At 42.4% G+C, this 16,522-nt stretch overlaps 1 protein-coding gene across 5 annotated transcripts in view; it reads left to right on the top strand.

Annotated features, from left to right (window-relative positions):
• Positions 1 to 16,522, top strand: part of PARD3B (par-3 family cell polarity regulator beta) — a 1,041,978-nt gene that overhangs the window by 965,660 nt on the left and 59,796 nt on the right. For all 5 annotated transcript variants that reach the window (XM_082466955.1, XM_082466956.1, XM_082466959.1 and 2 more), the window contains one exon: positions 1,335 to 1,414. In XM_082466955.1, the coding sequence (XP_082323081.1) occupies positions 1,335 to 1,414 (80 nt within the window). The remainder of the gene's footprint in view (positions 1 to 1,334; positions 1,415 to 16,522) is intronic.

Raw genomic sequence — 16,522 nt, forward strand, 5'->3', positions numbered from 1 at the left:
TAGTCTTTCTTAACTCTAAACGTGCGTATATTCTTGTTTTGCAACACCTTCCCTGACAAACCCTCCCTACACATACCACCCAAGCTGGGATGGTGGTTGCATAGAGAGCTGGAACTTTTTGTAGGAGGAAAATAAATTCCAGCTTGAGTACTACCCAGAAAAATTTCCTCTACAACATTGACATTGTTACTTCCTGTGCTTATTAGCAAACTCCCCCTTCCCCCCCCCATTATAAGAGTCCAGGTTTTCTATTTACCCCTTCCATGCCCATTATATGAGAGCTACCCTAGCACAAGAGTGAGGACACAGGTGGCCACAAACCACATGTGTTGACGGGAACAGGTGAGGAATTGATGCGTCACCAAGTACCTTCAAATACCATGTTCATCCCATATGTGTTTTTAGTTGGTATGATAGATACAGAAAGACTATATGTAAAGTCTTTAGATTCATGGCACTCACACACTTTATTGAGAACCTACTGGGGCCAGTCACTCAGTGCCCGTCAGAATCTCAGAGGCTGGTGGAAGAGACCTGAAGAGAGGTGAACACAGGAAGTACATAGGAAGAAACAAAAACCAATAAAGACCAACACTAGATTTAAAATAGTTTGTCACTTCTCTGTGTTTGTTTATAAGGGAGCGGGCTCAGTGAGGTTCAGGTGATCAGAGAGGGCTTCATAGAAGCCGTGGAAGAGGTAGCTGATGGCCACCGATCCCAGGTAGTAAAGAAAGGTTTCGTGGAAAGTACACACTCTTATCACAGCCAAGAGGAGCCTAAGGAGACATGATGACTAAATGCAATATGGTGTCCTGAATGGGATCCTGAACAGGAAAAAAATTAGGTAAAATCGGAATAAACTATGAACTTGAGTTAACAATACTGTATTAATATTGATTTATTAATTGTAAGAAATATACCATAGGAATATGAGATGTTAGTTATAGGGAAACTGGGTGCAGGCTATATGGGAACTCTCTGTACTATCTTCTCAATTTTCCTGCCAGTCTAAAGCTGTTCTGCAAACTAAAGCCTATTTTGAAAGAAAAAAAAAAGCGGTCTTAACAATCTACAGAATATCCCTGGCATGGTGACAGGAAGGAATCAGTTTGACAATGACCCTTTTTTTTGAAAGAAGTGACTTTGTCGTTAAATGCCATGTTTGTGACTCGATCATCAATTCCTATAACGATGCTGAGTTCTTGCCTGCTTTTCCGTGGTTAATTTTTGGCAGGCAGCAGCAGCATTTGTGCAGTGATTACAATTTTGAGATGCGTTGTCAGTAACCAGGGTGCATAATGGATGTTCATCTCTAATTACTTTTCTCTCCACAGGTGTCTGGAAAGGGTCCAGATGGGAATGCACACAACCTCCGCTTTGAGGGGATGGAGCGACAGTACGCCTCCTTACCCAGGTAGATCACTGAGGGGTCTCCCATCACCATCCCACCCGCCCATAAAGTCTTTAGAAAATACACATGGAATAGAAATCTGGCTCTGAAATGGGGAATATGTTATAATTTTGCCTTACTGCATCTGCCACAACCCTCGTGCCATCTTCACAACTGTGCTAATAATTGAAACACTTGTGGGTTATTTTTTAAGGGAAGAAAATAGTATATCATTGCAATTGAACATGTCAGCGAGAATATTAGATTCGGAATGGAAATCCTAAGCCATTGCTATAAACATGGTATTGAACAGCCTGCATCCAGCTCAGAGACGATAAAATAGTAAATCCTCTGTCCTAGGAATTACCCACAAGGAAGGGCATGCCAGCCTTAACCCCGGAGCTTCATGTGGGTGTTAAAAAGCAGGAGAGAAATAGGAACCGGGAAAGGGGTTCTTTGCTTGATTTAGAACCTGACCGTGTTCTTTGGGCAATAAGCAAATATTGCTGAGGGGCACCGACACAGTGTGGGGAAAAGACAGCTTCCTGGGAAAGTTCGCTTGGTGATTCTGGACGAACAGGATCCACTTATGCTGTAACTAGACACCCCTGAAAATGAGATACAATTCTCAAAGGTTTGTGCTCTTATCTGTGAGGTGAAGAATAATTTTAGTCTGCAGTCAATGGCACATGACAAAGAGGAAACCTTTCCAAGATGACATACAGTGCAGTGACTATGGGAGTTGAGTGAGTTGAGAGTGTGAGAATTTGTGAGTTTGAAAACAAAAAACAAAAACAAAGAAAGGTTAATGCCAGGCAGAAAACGAAAATGTTACAGAATATCTGCTTTTAAAGAGGGGGCTGGTGGGGAGGATGCTAAATAGAGCTTTTCTATCATCATACTGAATTGTTAAAGTGCTAACTCAGAGCTGGGTTACCGTTTTGAGTTGCATGTTGGCTATATTTCTGCGTGTGAAATGACAAAAATAACAGCCCGAATATTACAACAGGCATAGCCCAAGTGACCATTTGCCCTTATAAATAGTATGTTGATTTTCAAAAGTAATAAAATCTCAAATCTAGCAGAGAGCCAATTTTGAACACTGATTGGGCAGGATACCCAAAATACAATATTTTAAAAGCTCCTGTACAACTATATTTTATCTCCGTTTTCCCTTTTTATATGTTGTCTCATAGTTATTTTTCTCATCCTTGATTTCTTTCCTCTCCTTATTTTTTTCCCTGGCTTAGTATTTTGTTTTCATTTAAAAAAATAGAAGTAGTCTCCAAAATTCATTTTAAATATAAAATTTCTGGCTTTCAGTATTGAAGTGCATGGAAATTGTGGTTAAGGCAGATGGAAAGTACTGTATTCTTAGGATAGGAAGAAAAAGGAAAACTGGAAACAGTTTAATGTCTTCCTGGCCAACTTGTACTCAGACTGCGGAAATGGATTTTTTTTTTTTTTTTGGTACAAATCAAAAACACAGAAATAGCATTTATAAGTACAGAAATTCAACAGATTTCACTCATTCATTCTTTCCCCAAGTATCTACTGATCATCTACTATGCATCAGGCCCTGAGAATCTGGAGGCTGGGGATGCCATGGCTCTAGACACCTAGACAAGGACCCACCATCTAGGACAGGAGGCAGAAAAACAACTTTTTGTGAGAGTGCAACCAATGCTTAGATTGGTAATGATTAACATAAAGTCCTCTGAATTTCCAACTCCTATTTATTTTAATTAATCAGGCCTGAAATGCTCAGCCATGGCTGACTCTAAACACATCTATTTTACGATTAAACACTGTGGAGGGAGTGTTTTGACAGAGGCAATACGTTGATGCTGTTTGTGGCTCTGGAGCTATCATCGCAATATATGAATTGGCAAAATCCTGCCAGCCCCGAGAGTATAACTGTAGCCAAAAGCGAAGCATCCTAGACTGAAAACAGCTTTGATGAACAGTGCATTCACACACGCAACACGATGGTAGACGTGATGAGCTTCACGTGCTAACACACCTTTTTAGCTACCTGGCAAGAAGGAGTCATGATGGAGAATAAATAAGGCTCAGACAAATGCATGAGAGGTCCCTGGCACTGGTTTTCTAATGCAGGGGCTCAAACTTGAGTTTCCATCTCAATTATCTAAGGGAGATATGCAAAGCATCCCCACCAACACGCTCTAATCCATCGGGGTCGGGGGTGGGGTCCATATTTACCCAGCAGGATGCAGAATGCCGAGGCAGGGGACAAGCTACTGGCTTCTGTGTGCCGGTGACATTTACCCTGGTTTCCTAGTCTTTGCCCGCCCCTAGAGATTTTACTGTCCACTTAATTGAATCACCCCAACTCCACTGCTCCTTTTGTCAGGGGAGTGAGGCGAACACATCTCTGTAGGCACCAGATCCCCTCTTAGTCACAGAGGTGGGGAGCTTTAAAATATTTATGGAGTTAAATTTTTAATTAAAAATAGGAATAATTCTATCTACAGGAAGTCAGTGGCCAACCTTATAGGGGACTTACTATGCTACTGACTGATTTGGTTCCTCTGCTGTTTGTGGAGCACATCACAGGAGTTTTAAGATAAACTCAACAGTGTTGATTTATGTGCCAAATTTGGAGCCATCAACTCAGAGAGAAAATGCCCCCCAGTGCCTGGAGCTGGGGAGGACCCCCGGTCAAGGGACACCCTGCTCTGCTTTCATGGAACTCTGTCGTCATTTTAAAGTAGGCCGTGCAGCCTGCTGCCGGGCTGAATGACACCTGACAAAATAAAGCCAGAACCCTAGCCAGCTCAGGAAAAAGATAATTCCCAGCACTTGCTAGTTATGAGGTTGCCTAAGGCTAAGGGCTAAGCGATGTTAAGTGTTATCGTTAAGCAATTTTAAATCTTCTGCCTCTGAAGAAAAATGACTTTATTTCTTTTCTCCTGAGGGTGCTGTTTTGGAAAGCGGAGCAAGGTTGTACTACAGCCTCGTTAGCGAGCGCCAGGCTTTTCCCAGGGCCAGTGTTTCAGCATCCTGTCCAGCCCCCACTTCTCTCTGGTAGTAAACAGAGAAAGTCAGCATCCCCTTATTCGTGCCTGACACAAATTATTACTCGCCCTGGGTGAGCAGGGAAGTGGCTGTTTCCCGGACTGCTCTAATGTGTGAACAACAACGTGCGTATTTTTGCAAACAGCTTCTTTTTCACTTCAGCCTCCCAGCCTCTTTCAATTCTCGCAGGCCCCATTCTGATTTTACAGGCCTCCTCCTGGTCCGTCCGTTCAGCAGCGAACTCTCTCCTCTCCCATCTGAAGCCTCCATCATTCCCACCTGGCCCATCCCCGGCCCCATGGGATCCCATTATCCCTTCTCTGCAGGTGGCTCAGTGCATCAGCACATGATGTTGCTCTTCCGGGCTTGTAATCAAGTGTTGAGTCCCGAGGAGGCAGCAGAAAGGCTCTACATCCCTTCTGTGGTCCTACATGCGTGAGTGCTGAAAGGTTGCTGGAGAAACTCATAAAAGCATTCACTGGTTCCACTACAAAATTCACATTATCCAACCCCAGCTGGGCCCCTGCTGCTGTCCAGAATTCCTTTTAGTCGTGCCGTAAACTCCCTTGACTATCCCCACAGTGGCCATTCCAAACCTTTTCTGCTCCCGTTAAGTTCTGCAAAGATGACTAAGCCCCCCCAAGCCCAATCGCTAGAGATGATCTCACTTCCTTTCCTTTACAGCCTTGAGACATTCAACCTTAGTTCCTCAACTTCTCCCTACAATTCGGACTTGCTCTGTCTTCACTAACACACACTTCCCAAGGGGAGACATGAAGGCATGGACTTGGAGTCAGGCCATAATTACAGCCCCATCCATCACTTCTCACCTGGGTGACCTTGGGCAAGGATCCAACTGGTCCAGGCTCAGTTCTTTAATCTGCAAATTGGGGATTATATCAGGGACTCTGTACAGCCCCTGTATGAGTATTAAATACGAATGATACAAGCAAAACCCTTGGTGAAGAGCCTGCCTGACATATTTTAAGGATTCTTTTATATTGTTAGTTCTTTTTAATTTTCTCTCTGGGGATGACATGTTCCTTTCTTTGTAAGTCAAACCTATACAGCAGAGCTCATTCTCACTGGCTTCTTGGGGACCCTACATAGTCAACTACCCCTTTCTCAGCTGCATCTTTAAGCCCGTGGCAATTGCTTTCCTCCCCCTGCCTACTACTGTAAATGCATAGGCTCGGCTGCACAGTTCACTGGGAATTCCTCAGCGTGGAGAAGGGGAGTGCCAACAGCTCATGGAGATATGCTGGGGGCATAACTGAGGCTGCAGGATTAGCCAGCTCTTAGGGAAGGACCAGCAGTCCGGATGATCAAGGAAGAGGGCACAGCAAACTGAAATGATCTGAATGATAAGCTGTGCTGTGGACGTGCTGGGAGACGGCAATTTTTATAAATAGGGAGCTCATATCAGGGATATAGGAGCTAACTCGGGTCTAGGCAAGAGGCTACGGCCCCTGGCCAACAAGACTTCGATGCAGGCCCAGTGTCTCCCCGGTGGTGGAGACCCACCCAGTGTGAGTGAACCAGCAAGGCTGGACCTGATGTTCTTGCTCCGAGGACAGATACGGTGAGGGAGCCGCACTCTCTGGACCAGTGCGGGGAAGTCCTGAGATATCGCGAAAATGCTCCCGTTGTCTCCGGACAGGACAGCGCTGACTGAGCCTGCAGCTGTAGTGACTCATAGCTCAGCAGGGCTCAGGTGGCAGGACTACCCCCTGGGCTTGACTTCAGTCCATCAGAGAAAACAAAGATCTTCCCTCAACCCTCCTTCCTCCTCCAATTCCCATTTTCCTGCTTTGGGAAAAAGTGGCTCTAGTTCCACACCACCCACTGAACTCTCGCCTCTTGCCCCAGGCTTCTGAACATGTCACTGATGCTTCCAGCGGACTCTGCTTCCAGCCCTTTTCTTTCTTTCTTTCTTTCTTTTTTTTAATTTTTATTTTATACTGGAGTAGAGTTGATGTACAATGTTGTGTTAGTTTCAGGTGCACAGCAAAGTGATTCAGTTATACATATACATGTATCTATTCTTTCCAGCCCTTTTCTTTCTTTTTTACTAATTTTTATTTTATATTGGAGTAGAGTTGATGTACAATGTTGTGTTAGTTTCAGGTGCACAGCAAAGCAACTCAGTTATACACACACATGTCTCTATTCTTTCCAGCCCTTTTCTTTTTGTGGATTCTCTCTGAGCTGCCTCCTCTATTCTTACAGGTTCAGTTCTCATCACTGCGATGATGAATCCAAAATGAACCTTCCTATCTCACTCTTATTGTGGCTCCAGTTACAGCTGCTGCTTAATGTAGCCATCCTTCTACCTCCAAGAGACCTCAAAGCCCCCATGCCACAAGCCAAGCCCTCTGCCATCTTTCTTTAGCTCTTCCTTCTTTCAACTTCCATAACATTGATTTAACACTTTACCAGTGCCATTGAAAACACCTTGAATTAGATATTGATTCTTTGCTGCCACTTTCCACCACTATTGGATTATAAATCCCTTGGAAGAAAGGATATTGTTTTATATCCATCGTTTTTTACACCTATCAACAGGACCTAACATAGGACCATGTATACAGTAAGTTTTTAATATATGGGTACAAAGATGAGAATAGATTTGTTTTTATATAAGTAAGTTGTAGGAAAGAATTCCTCCCAAGATTTTTTGACCATTTATTTTAGGGCACTATTTTCCGGGAAGAGTATTGATTTTCCCATGAGAATGTTCCTTTTCCCTGGAATCAGTAGAAGTCCAGACTTCCAAATAGTTAACTCCTGTTGAGCACTTACCATGTACCAGGCACTCTTCTAAATTCTTTGTATCCACTGACTGACTTAATGCTCACAACAATCCTATGACTCAATACCAACCCTATTATTATCCTCATTTCATAGGCAAGGACACAGGCAGAGAGAGATTAAGTGAAATTGCCCAAGTTCAACAGCTGGAAGTGGCAGAGTTGGGATTTGAACCTGGGCAGTCTGGCTGCAAGTTTGTACAGTTAACTTCTGGGGCTCAGGTCATCCAGCTCAGAGTCACATCCACATTCTACGATTATCCCATGCCCTCGTCTTATTTGCTCACCTGCTTATCATTCTCACTAAAGTGTAAGTGCCTTCGAGGACAGGGACCGTATTTTATTCATCTTTGTATACAACACAGAACATTACTAACAGACAGGCTTGGTAATGCCTTTCAACTGTTTCTGCCATGCTGTCATAAAATCAATTCTTTTCCCATTCCCTGGGGTCCTTCCCTTGAAATATGAACGGTTTAATGCGTAATTGCTAGATGAACATTAAGCAATAGACTTTGCCCACCAAGAAGGGAATCCTGTTTTGTTAGAACACTCCTGAGAGTTGAAAAAGCAGTATCTGCAAATTGGTACTTTGGTTCTTTGAGATTAAGATTAATATCTACCCAGAAGAAAAAGGATGGTGATAAATTTTCTGGGGGAAATCTGCATTAGCACTCCCGAGGAGAGACACTCGCTTTCCCGAGACTGATGTGGGACAAAGGCCTGCTCAGGCCATATTTGGCTTTTAGTCCTGATGGCGCTCTCACCCGTATTCCATGAGTTACTTGAAGGGGAAGAAACGTCTCTCTGAACAGCTCAAGCAGCTAGAGCTTGGCTGTGTAATGAGAAGCAACATACTAGAACTGATTTTGGGTAGAAAGAGCAACTCTAGAAGGAGCTAACAGCTTATGCTTGCTTCCTAGGAACCCAAAATAAACTCGCTTTCTAAGTGTGTTCCCAGTGTTTTGGTGCTGGGTAGGACCGTGTCCAGATCAGAAGAACACGCCGTAAGAGCACACTTCCGCTTTAATGTTTCAGTTAGTTCACTTTGTGGGTTTCGTGTTTCTCGTCTGCCTATGCCGTTGCCCAGCCCCAGGAAGACTCCAGTCACAAGTGCACGGCTAACTTTGAAGCCCGCAATACGCACAGCGCCCACTAGGTTACATTACCCGCAGAGTCATTTACCTCACTGCTTAAGGACACTCCCCCTCTCTGATTTTTCGTTCTCATCTCCAGTTAGCTTCTGCTCTGCTCGCAGCTATTGAATTTTCCTTTGCCAACCTTGCCTTGTGTTCTAGCCCTTGCTAAGCAGATGGCAGTGACATTCGAGTTCTGCAGAGATCTCCACCAATGGCACAGTCCGGGTCGTTGCTGAAGCTAACGGAGGTCGTGATTCAATGAGTTCAGTGAAAACTTGAGCAGTCAGCAGGTGTATATATGTGTGAGCGTGAGTCCGGTGCGGGTGGCGGTTTGGCCATGTGGATCTGTAGAAGTTGACAGAGTCTCCACACTGCCTAATCGAGTACTTCTCTCTGCCACAAGGCCAGTTTGTCAAATAAGATGCTTCATGAAAATATATGTACTGCTCGCCACAGCCCTGGCAGCTGGTCGAAATGTTCACCCAGGGTTTGAGGCCATTACAGCTAGTACTTTCTCTCGGCAAGTCTCTAGACGGAGCCCTGTCGCATTTCATCTAGATCCGACAAATCAAGACCGGTCTCCCCAACACCTTCCTCGTGGCACAACTTTATCGGAACAGCCCTTTCTTGCGGTGAAAAGCTACCTCTCAGCATCCCTGTCTATGACTGCTGCTCTGACTTTGCAGGCAAACTAAGATGGGCTGAGGAACTTGTCTTTAGCGCATCTCCCACATCTGCATGTGACAGAGTTTAATGCTTTTGAAAATCAGTGGAGCTCTTTTAACCCACCAGATTCAAATTTCTCATCCTTTCTCCTCTGTCCCTGAAAATCTAGTCTCTACTACCCCTGCCCTGTTGAGTAAGCTGCCTATTTGACTGGCCCCTCTAACACCACCTCACTCTTAATGCAGAGGACAAATTGATGAATTAGCAGCAATTTAATTCTTTGTGAGATTAAGATGTCTCTCAAGATGTCAACTCAAACTTCCTGAAAAATGCAAAAAGCCCTAGCATGTAATACTGCCTTAAGATGCCAAACAGCTGAGATCAGGGGGTTAATGCTACTGCCATATCATTTTTATGTCACTTAGTTCCTCAGATAAAAGTCCATTTTAATCAAATTTCATATCATTTCCTCATAGCCAATATATCCTTGATGCCAGTTGGAATATTTGATATTAATTATTCAGTCGAAGGCCTCCATTATGAGTTTAGTTAGAATGTTAGTGATTTAAAACAAGTTTGCACCCATTACAGTACTGATGTCCCTAGAATTGTTTTAAATGAATCTTTTTTTTATTGAAGTATGGTTGAATTACGATGTTGGGTTAATTTCTGCCATACAGCAAAGTAACTCAGTTATATACATATATACATTCTTTTTTATATTCTTTTCCATTATGGTTTATCCCAGGGTACTGAATATAGTTCCCTGTGCTATACAGTAGGACATTGTTGTTTATCCATTCTGTATGTAATAGTTTGCATCTACTAACCCCGAGTTCCCAGTCCATCCCTCCCCCACCACCACTCCCCCTTGACAACCACAAGTCTGTTCTCTATGCCTGTGAGTCTGTTTCTGTTTTGTAAATAGGTTCATTTGTGGCATATTTATATTCCACATATAAGTGATATCATACGGTATTTGTCTTTTTCTTTCTGACTTACTTCACTTCATATAACAATCTCTAGTTGCATCCATTTTGCTGCAAATGGCATTATTTCATTCTTTTTTATGGCTGAGTAGTATTTCATAGTATATACATATGACATCTTCTTCATCCATTCATCTGTCGATGGGTATTTAGGTTGCTTCCATGTCTTGGCTATTGTGAACAGTGCTGTTATGAACATAGGAGTACATGTATCTTTTTGAATTAGAGTTTTGTCTGGAAATATGCCCAGGAGTGGGATTGCTGGATTATATGGTAATTCTATTTTTAGTTTTTTAAGGAACCTCCACACTGTTTTCCATAGTGGCTGCACCAACTTATGTTTCCACCAACAGTGTAGGAGGGTTCCCTTTTCTCCACACCCTCTCCAGTATTTGTTATTTGTAGACTTTTTAATGATGGCCATTCTGACTGGTGTGAGATGGTACCTCACTGTAGTTTTTATTTGCATGTTTTAAATGAATCTTGATGGACCACATGTATTAAATTCCATAGATTTTTACTTTTCCCTCATTTTCCATAGAAATTCCTAAACTGTTATATATTTGTTAAGCACTCTTTTTGGAAGAAGAAGATGTGCTTGCTATTTCAAATAGAGTGCTAAATCTGGCATTACTTTGAACTTGAAACATGTTAAGATTGGTAAGCTGACATCCGTGTTTTCCCTCCTGCACATATTTTTTAAAGTTTTAGCATTTATTTCCCAATTCTCCAGTGAAAAGGAAAGAAAAGAAGGTTATTTTGTGCATAGGAAGCTACTTAGAGTGTTTCTTTATCTCTAATTTCTCATATGCTTTGGTCATTCTTGATGTTTGCTTATTGTATGGTCATTCTACCATCTGCCTCCAAAAGTTCCACGCACTGGAATTACTGTGGTGAGTTTCTTGACTGCACCGAGCTGTTATGCACGATGTACCGCTCTCCCTCTGCACCTGCCTCCCCATCTTCTACATCTCTCCAGCCATTTGCTACTATCTCTTGGCCCAAGTTCCTGGGTTTGCTGTATACAGGTTTTGTCCTGGCGTCAACCTACTGCAGGCATAGACACTCTGAATAAACCAAGAATATTAATTCGTTGTAATATCTGGCCTGTATGTGTTTGTGATGCCTGTGCTTTATGATTATTTGAAGTGACATGACATCACCAAAACATGCAGGGATCTTGGATAAAACATGAGTGCCTCCCCAAGAATATACAAGGGAGAATGGACAGCCTCTTCAATAAGTGGTGCTGGGAAAACTGGACAGCTACATGTAAAAGAATGAAATTAGAACACTCCCTAACACCACACACAAAAATAAACTCAAAATGGATTGAAGACCTAAATGTAAGGCCAGACACTATCAAACTCTTAGAGGAAAACATAGGCAGAACACTCTATGACATAAATCACAGCAAGATCCTTTTTGACCCACCTCCTAGAGAAATGGAAATAAAAACAAAAATAAACAAATGGGACCTAATGAAACTTAAAAGCTTTTGCAAAGCAAAGGAAACTACAAACAAGATAAAAAGACAACCCTCAGAATGGGAGAAAATATTTGCAAACGAAGCAACTGACAAAGGATTAATCTCCAAAATATACAAGCAGCTCATGCAGCTCAATATCAAAAAAACAAACAACCCAATCCAAAAATGGGCAGAAGACCTAAATAGACATTTCTCCAAAGAAGATATACAGATTGCCAACAAACACATGAAAGAATGCTCAACATCACTAATCATTAGAGAAATGCAAAGCAAAACTACAATGAGGTATCACCTCACACCAGTCAGAATGGCCATCATCAAAAAATCTACAAACAATAAATGCTGGAGAGGGTGTGGAGAAAAGGGAACCCTCCTGCACTGTTGGGGGGAATATAAATTGATACAGCCACTTTGGAGAACAGTATGGAGGTTCCTTAGAAAGCTAAAAATAGAACTACCATACGACACAGCAATCCCACTACTGGGCATATACCCTGAGAAAACCATAATTCAGAAAGAGTCATGTACCACAATGTTCACTGCAGCTCTATTTACAATAGCCAGGACATGGAAGCAACCTAAGTGTCCATCGACAGATGAATGGATAAAGAAGATGTGGCACATATATACAATAGAATATTACTCAGCCATAAAAAGAAACGAAATTGAGTTATTTGTAGTAAGGTGGATGGACCTAGAGTCTGTCATACAGAGTGAAGTAAGTCAGAAAGAGAAAAACAAATACCGTATGGTAACACATATATATGGAATCTTAAAAAAAAAAAAAGGTTCTGAAGAACCTAGGGGCAGGACAGGAATAAAGATGCAGATGTAGAGAATGGACTTGAGGACACAGGGAAGGGGAAGGGTAAGCTGGGACAAAGTGAGAGAGTGGCATGGACATATATACACCACCAAATGTAAAATAGATAGCTAGTGGGAAGCAGCCACATAGCACAGGGAGATCAGCTCTGTGATTTGTGACCACCTAGAGGGGTCGAATAGGGAGGGTGGGAGGGAGATGCAAGAGGGAGGAGATATGGGGATATATGTTTATGTATAGCTGATTCACTTTGTTATACAGCAGAAACTAACACACCATTGTAAAGCAGTTATACTCCAATAAAGATGTTTAAAAAAAAAGTGCCTCCCAAATGCATGAACACATGCATTTAGTTTTCATTTTTATGTACCAAATTCTGCACCTAAATTGTTTCCAAGATGTCATGTTTATTCCTAAACTAGCCAATTGTATTTGAAAAGAAAATCAAACTAAGAGCAATTAAGGCAAAGGAAGTAAGGGGAGTGTCATAAAATATACCGAGTGCCTACCATGTGCTGTGTATTTTACATGTATGGTCTCATTTTATCCTCGCCATCCAACTGGGTAGTAGTCGTTAAGATGCTCATTTTTTTAAATTAAAAAAATCCATCCTGAAGTGGCAGAATCAGAATGGAATCAGAATTCACACTCAGTTCTTTCTGGTTTCCAAGGTCTTTTTTACTTTGCTTTACCACACCACTAACACGGACAAGTTAGGGAGAGGTTGGAATACCTCAGCTTTTTTCATGAGTAACATGAGTTCATGGGAAGGAAGATATCTAAGGTCACATAAAAAATTCACCCATGTTCATTGTCTTTTAGGGCTCTAAAAAATGAAAAATGTTGAACCCTTCAGGGGTAAAAAAAAAAATCATAATAAAATACAATGAGACAAAAAAAAATACAATGAGACAAATAGTAGGGAATTTATGAGAAAAAAAGAAAAATACTTTCGAAGCATATCATTTTCATTCTTATATCACTGTGATAAGTTTTCCCTAAGTAAAAACAAGATGGCCACATTTTCCTTACAACAATAATTCTGTTCCTATTGGGAACGTAAATAAGGATGTAAACAGCTCAGCTTAGGGTTGTGCGTGCACAACGGCTACAAACCCCAAGTGCGTGGACCAGGTCCCCAGCCCCCAGATTGCACTCTGCACTGCCCTTCCGCAAAACACTTGTGACGGGGCATGGGGTGGAACCAATATTTCTTAAGTATTCATTATGCTTCAAGAATTCTAGTGGGCACTTTAAATGTTCGAGTTCATTTATTTCTTGTAACAATCCTGAAATAAATAGTATTATACCTATTTTATGGATGAAGAAACTGAGGCTCAGAGATGCAAAGTGGTATGGCCAGAGTTGCACACAGAATATGTAGCAGATTTTGGAGGCAGTGCAGCTCTTTCTACCTCTGAAACCTATAGGATCTCCATGAATCAAGTTGTCTTGTGCTAGGCTGGCTGTAAACAGGCAGGAGAGAAGCATTCAGTGATCATCCTCTACGAAGGCCGCCCTCGCTGTGCTGACCCCACCCTACATCACCACAGTATATAACTGTGGGACATGAAAATGAACCAACCCCTAATAGGCTTCAAAATGACTACAAACAGCATCCATGAACCGCAGAGTTCTCCGTTAGCATATATAAACACCCACCTCCTTCCAGCTGAAATATCTTTTAAACCGTGCTCTTTTTTAAAGACTGTCTCTTTGTCATGCTAGTGTTTAAAAAGAGACACTAGCTGGTTCTACTTCAGCAATTTTCATAGCCAGGAAAGTATTGTTGCTTCTTTCCCAGTAGAGTCCCAGCAGATCCTCAGGGGACATGGTGAGATGCAAATGCCAGATAACCATGGAGGGATGGCTTCTATCGACTCTGCTGCTTCAAGTCCGAAGAAGAGAGCTTTGGCAGTTGATTGCCATGGAGGTGCCACGGAAGCCCATCTGTGCCCTGGATTTTATGTGACACAGGCCCCGTGACCTCAGTCAGAATGCTGGGAAACACCTTGGTCCAGCTCCATTATTTCTAGCAAAGGCAAACATTTGTGGTACAAATGTGGGAATGGTTGGTACAAAAAAAGTAGCATTCAGTATGTGTTCTTCCTTATATTCCAAGTCTTTAATTAAGCCTCGGTTGAAGTGATTGGGGCTTATTCCAACAGAAGGCTGTACCACTCGACAGTCAGCAGAACTGACGCTTACAGCTGAAGATGGAATCACGTGTTAAATAGGTAGGAACCTGGCAATTCTCAGTGGCTACTCGCCACTAACAATATGTTCTGGGGCATCATTAGTAGCCTTTGAACTTGACCATTGCTTGAAAATGAAGACAGGGTAGTGACTGCTCAGATGAGGTTTCTGCCCACTAATTGCTTGCATGTATCTGAGGCAAATGCAGACCCATTTCCAGAAATGAGAGTGTCTGACAGCCTAGGTTTTGCAGGGTACTGGAAAGAGTTGAAATTGTTGGAGCAGAGGTTTAAGACAGAAAATAAGCCCGCTGAGCTATTTTGAGAAGGAGTTTGCCACGATGAAGTTTTTCTCCTGGAAACAGTCCTACAAAACCGGGATTGGAGTTTATGCTTGGTCACTTTCCACTGATATGTTGGTGCTATGACAATTTATGCTACATGGTCTGGACTGTGCAACACCCTTTTACAGTTTTTTTCCAGCTTCAAAATCAGGTCCATGTATAAGACAGAGCTTCTAGCCAATGTTTTATATGAGTAATTTCCTGATGTGCTGCATGTAATGTGGCCAAGATAATGTGATGACTGCCTTCTGTGGGTCGGTTATAGACAAGTCACTTATGTTTCTACCTTGTCGACAATTTGAATTCTTCAATTTGTCCTTTTTCTGGTGACTCTTTTCATATCTGATTTTTTAAAAAAACACAGATCAGTTCTGAACTGTTCAGAGCTAACTGTGCATCTGTATTAGCCTAAACAGATGAGCTAGGAAAGTCACCTACCCTTCCTTATTCCTTCATTCAGCAACTATTTACTGGCTACCTACTAAGTTCAATACACTCTGTAGGCCTTGAAGATATAAGTGCTGTAGGACACAGCCCCTGTACCGTGGAGCTTTTAATTCAGTGGAGGAGATAGTAATTGTACAGTCACAAAGAAATCATAAAAAATTGCAGCTCTGCCCATTATGAAAAAAGAGAGATAAGTGATTCAAGAAAATATAATGAGAAATTGGACCAAATCAAGGGAGGGAGTGAGCTTTGAGCTATGATCTGAAGGAGTTTAGAGAGGAGAAATAAGAAATAGTCCAGACAGATGAAAAACACGTGCAGAGGCCTTGGGTAGGAGAGAACATGGTGAACAGAGAGACTGAAGGAAACCCACCAGGCTGGAACAGAGACTGCGGGAGAAAAGCAAGAGAATTCAGACCATGGGTGGTTAAGTTAAGGATGTTTAGATTTATTCAAACACTAATTAGAAACCATTATGAGTTTTAGCAGGAGAATGATATGGTCAGACTTGTGTTTCAAATCTGTGGAGAATAGATTGAAGGGAGGCTGGAGTGAAGGCAAACCAGGCCAAAGGTCATTGCTGTAGTTTAGGAAAGAGATTGTGGTAGTGATGCTAGTGGAGATGGGAGAAGATGGTGGGTGCCTGGTGATGCGTTGGTTACACGTGGAGGTGTGGAGGGGAAGTAAAGCCAGGTGTCATGAGTGAATCCACACACAATGGTGTGGGTGAGGGTACCCTTCCCCCAGAGAGGAAATGCTGGGAGAGGTCTAGGTTTGGGGAGGAAGATCATGAGTATGAATTGGGAGGTGCTGGATTTGAGGTGCCTTTCAGACTTCCAGAAGGAGAGCCTGAAATGTAAAGTAGAGATGGCTCAACATGGATGGGAACTACAGTGGCTCATCCAGGATGTTAGACTAATGTGTATCCATCTACACTGAACAGAGGACCCCAGGGTATATCAGCGGTGATGATGTAATGAACCAGAGTCTCAAACTCAGAAAGTGCAAACAGAGGCAGGGGGACAGTACAGATTGCACGGGCCTGGGCTCCAATCCATGGTTGTGACTTGTCTTTACTGCTTCTGTAGACAGCAGAGGCTTATCTATCACTGTCTGTGTAATTTCATTCTGGAAATGATATTTTTCTCAAGTAGGAAGAAATGGTGACTTAATGCCATCTGGCATTCTGTG

This window comes from Balaenoptera physalus (genome assembly GCF_965194825.1).
Source record: "Balaenoptera physalus genome assembly, chromosome: 6".
NCBI classification, from domain to species: domain Eukaryota; kingdom Metazoa; phylum Chordata; class Mammalia; order Artiodactyla; family Balaenopteridae; genus Balaenoptera; species Balaenoptera physalus.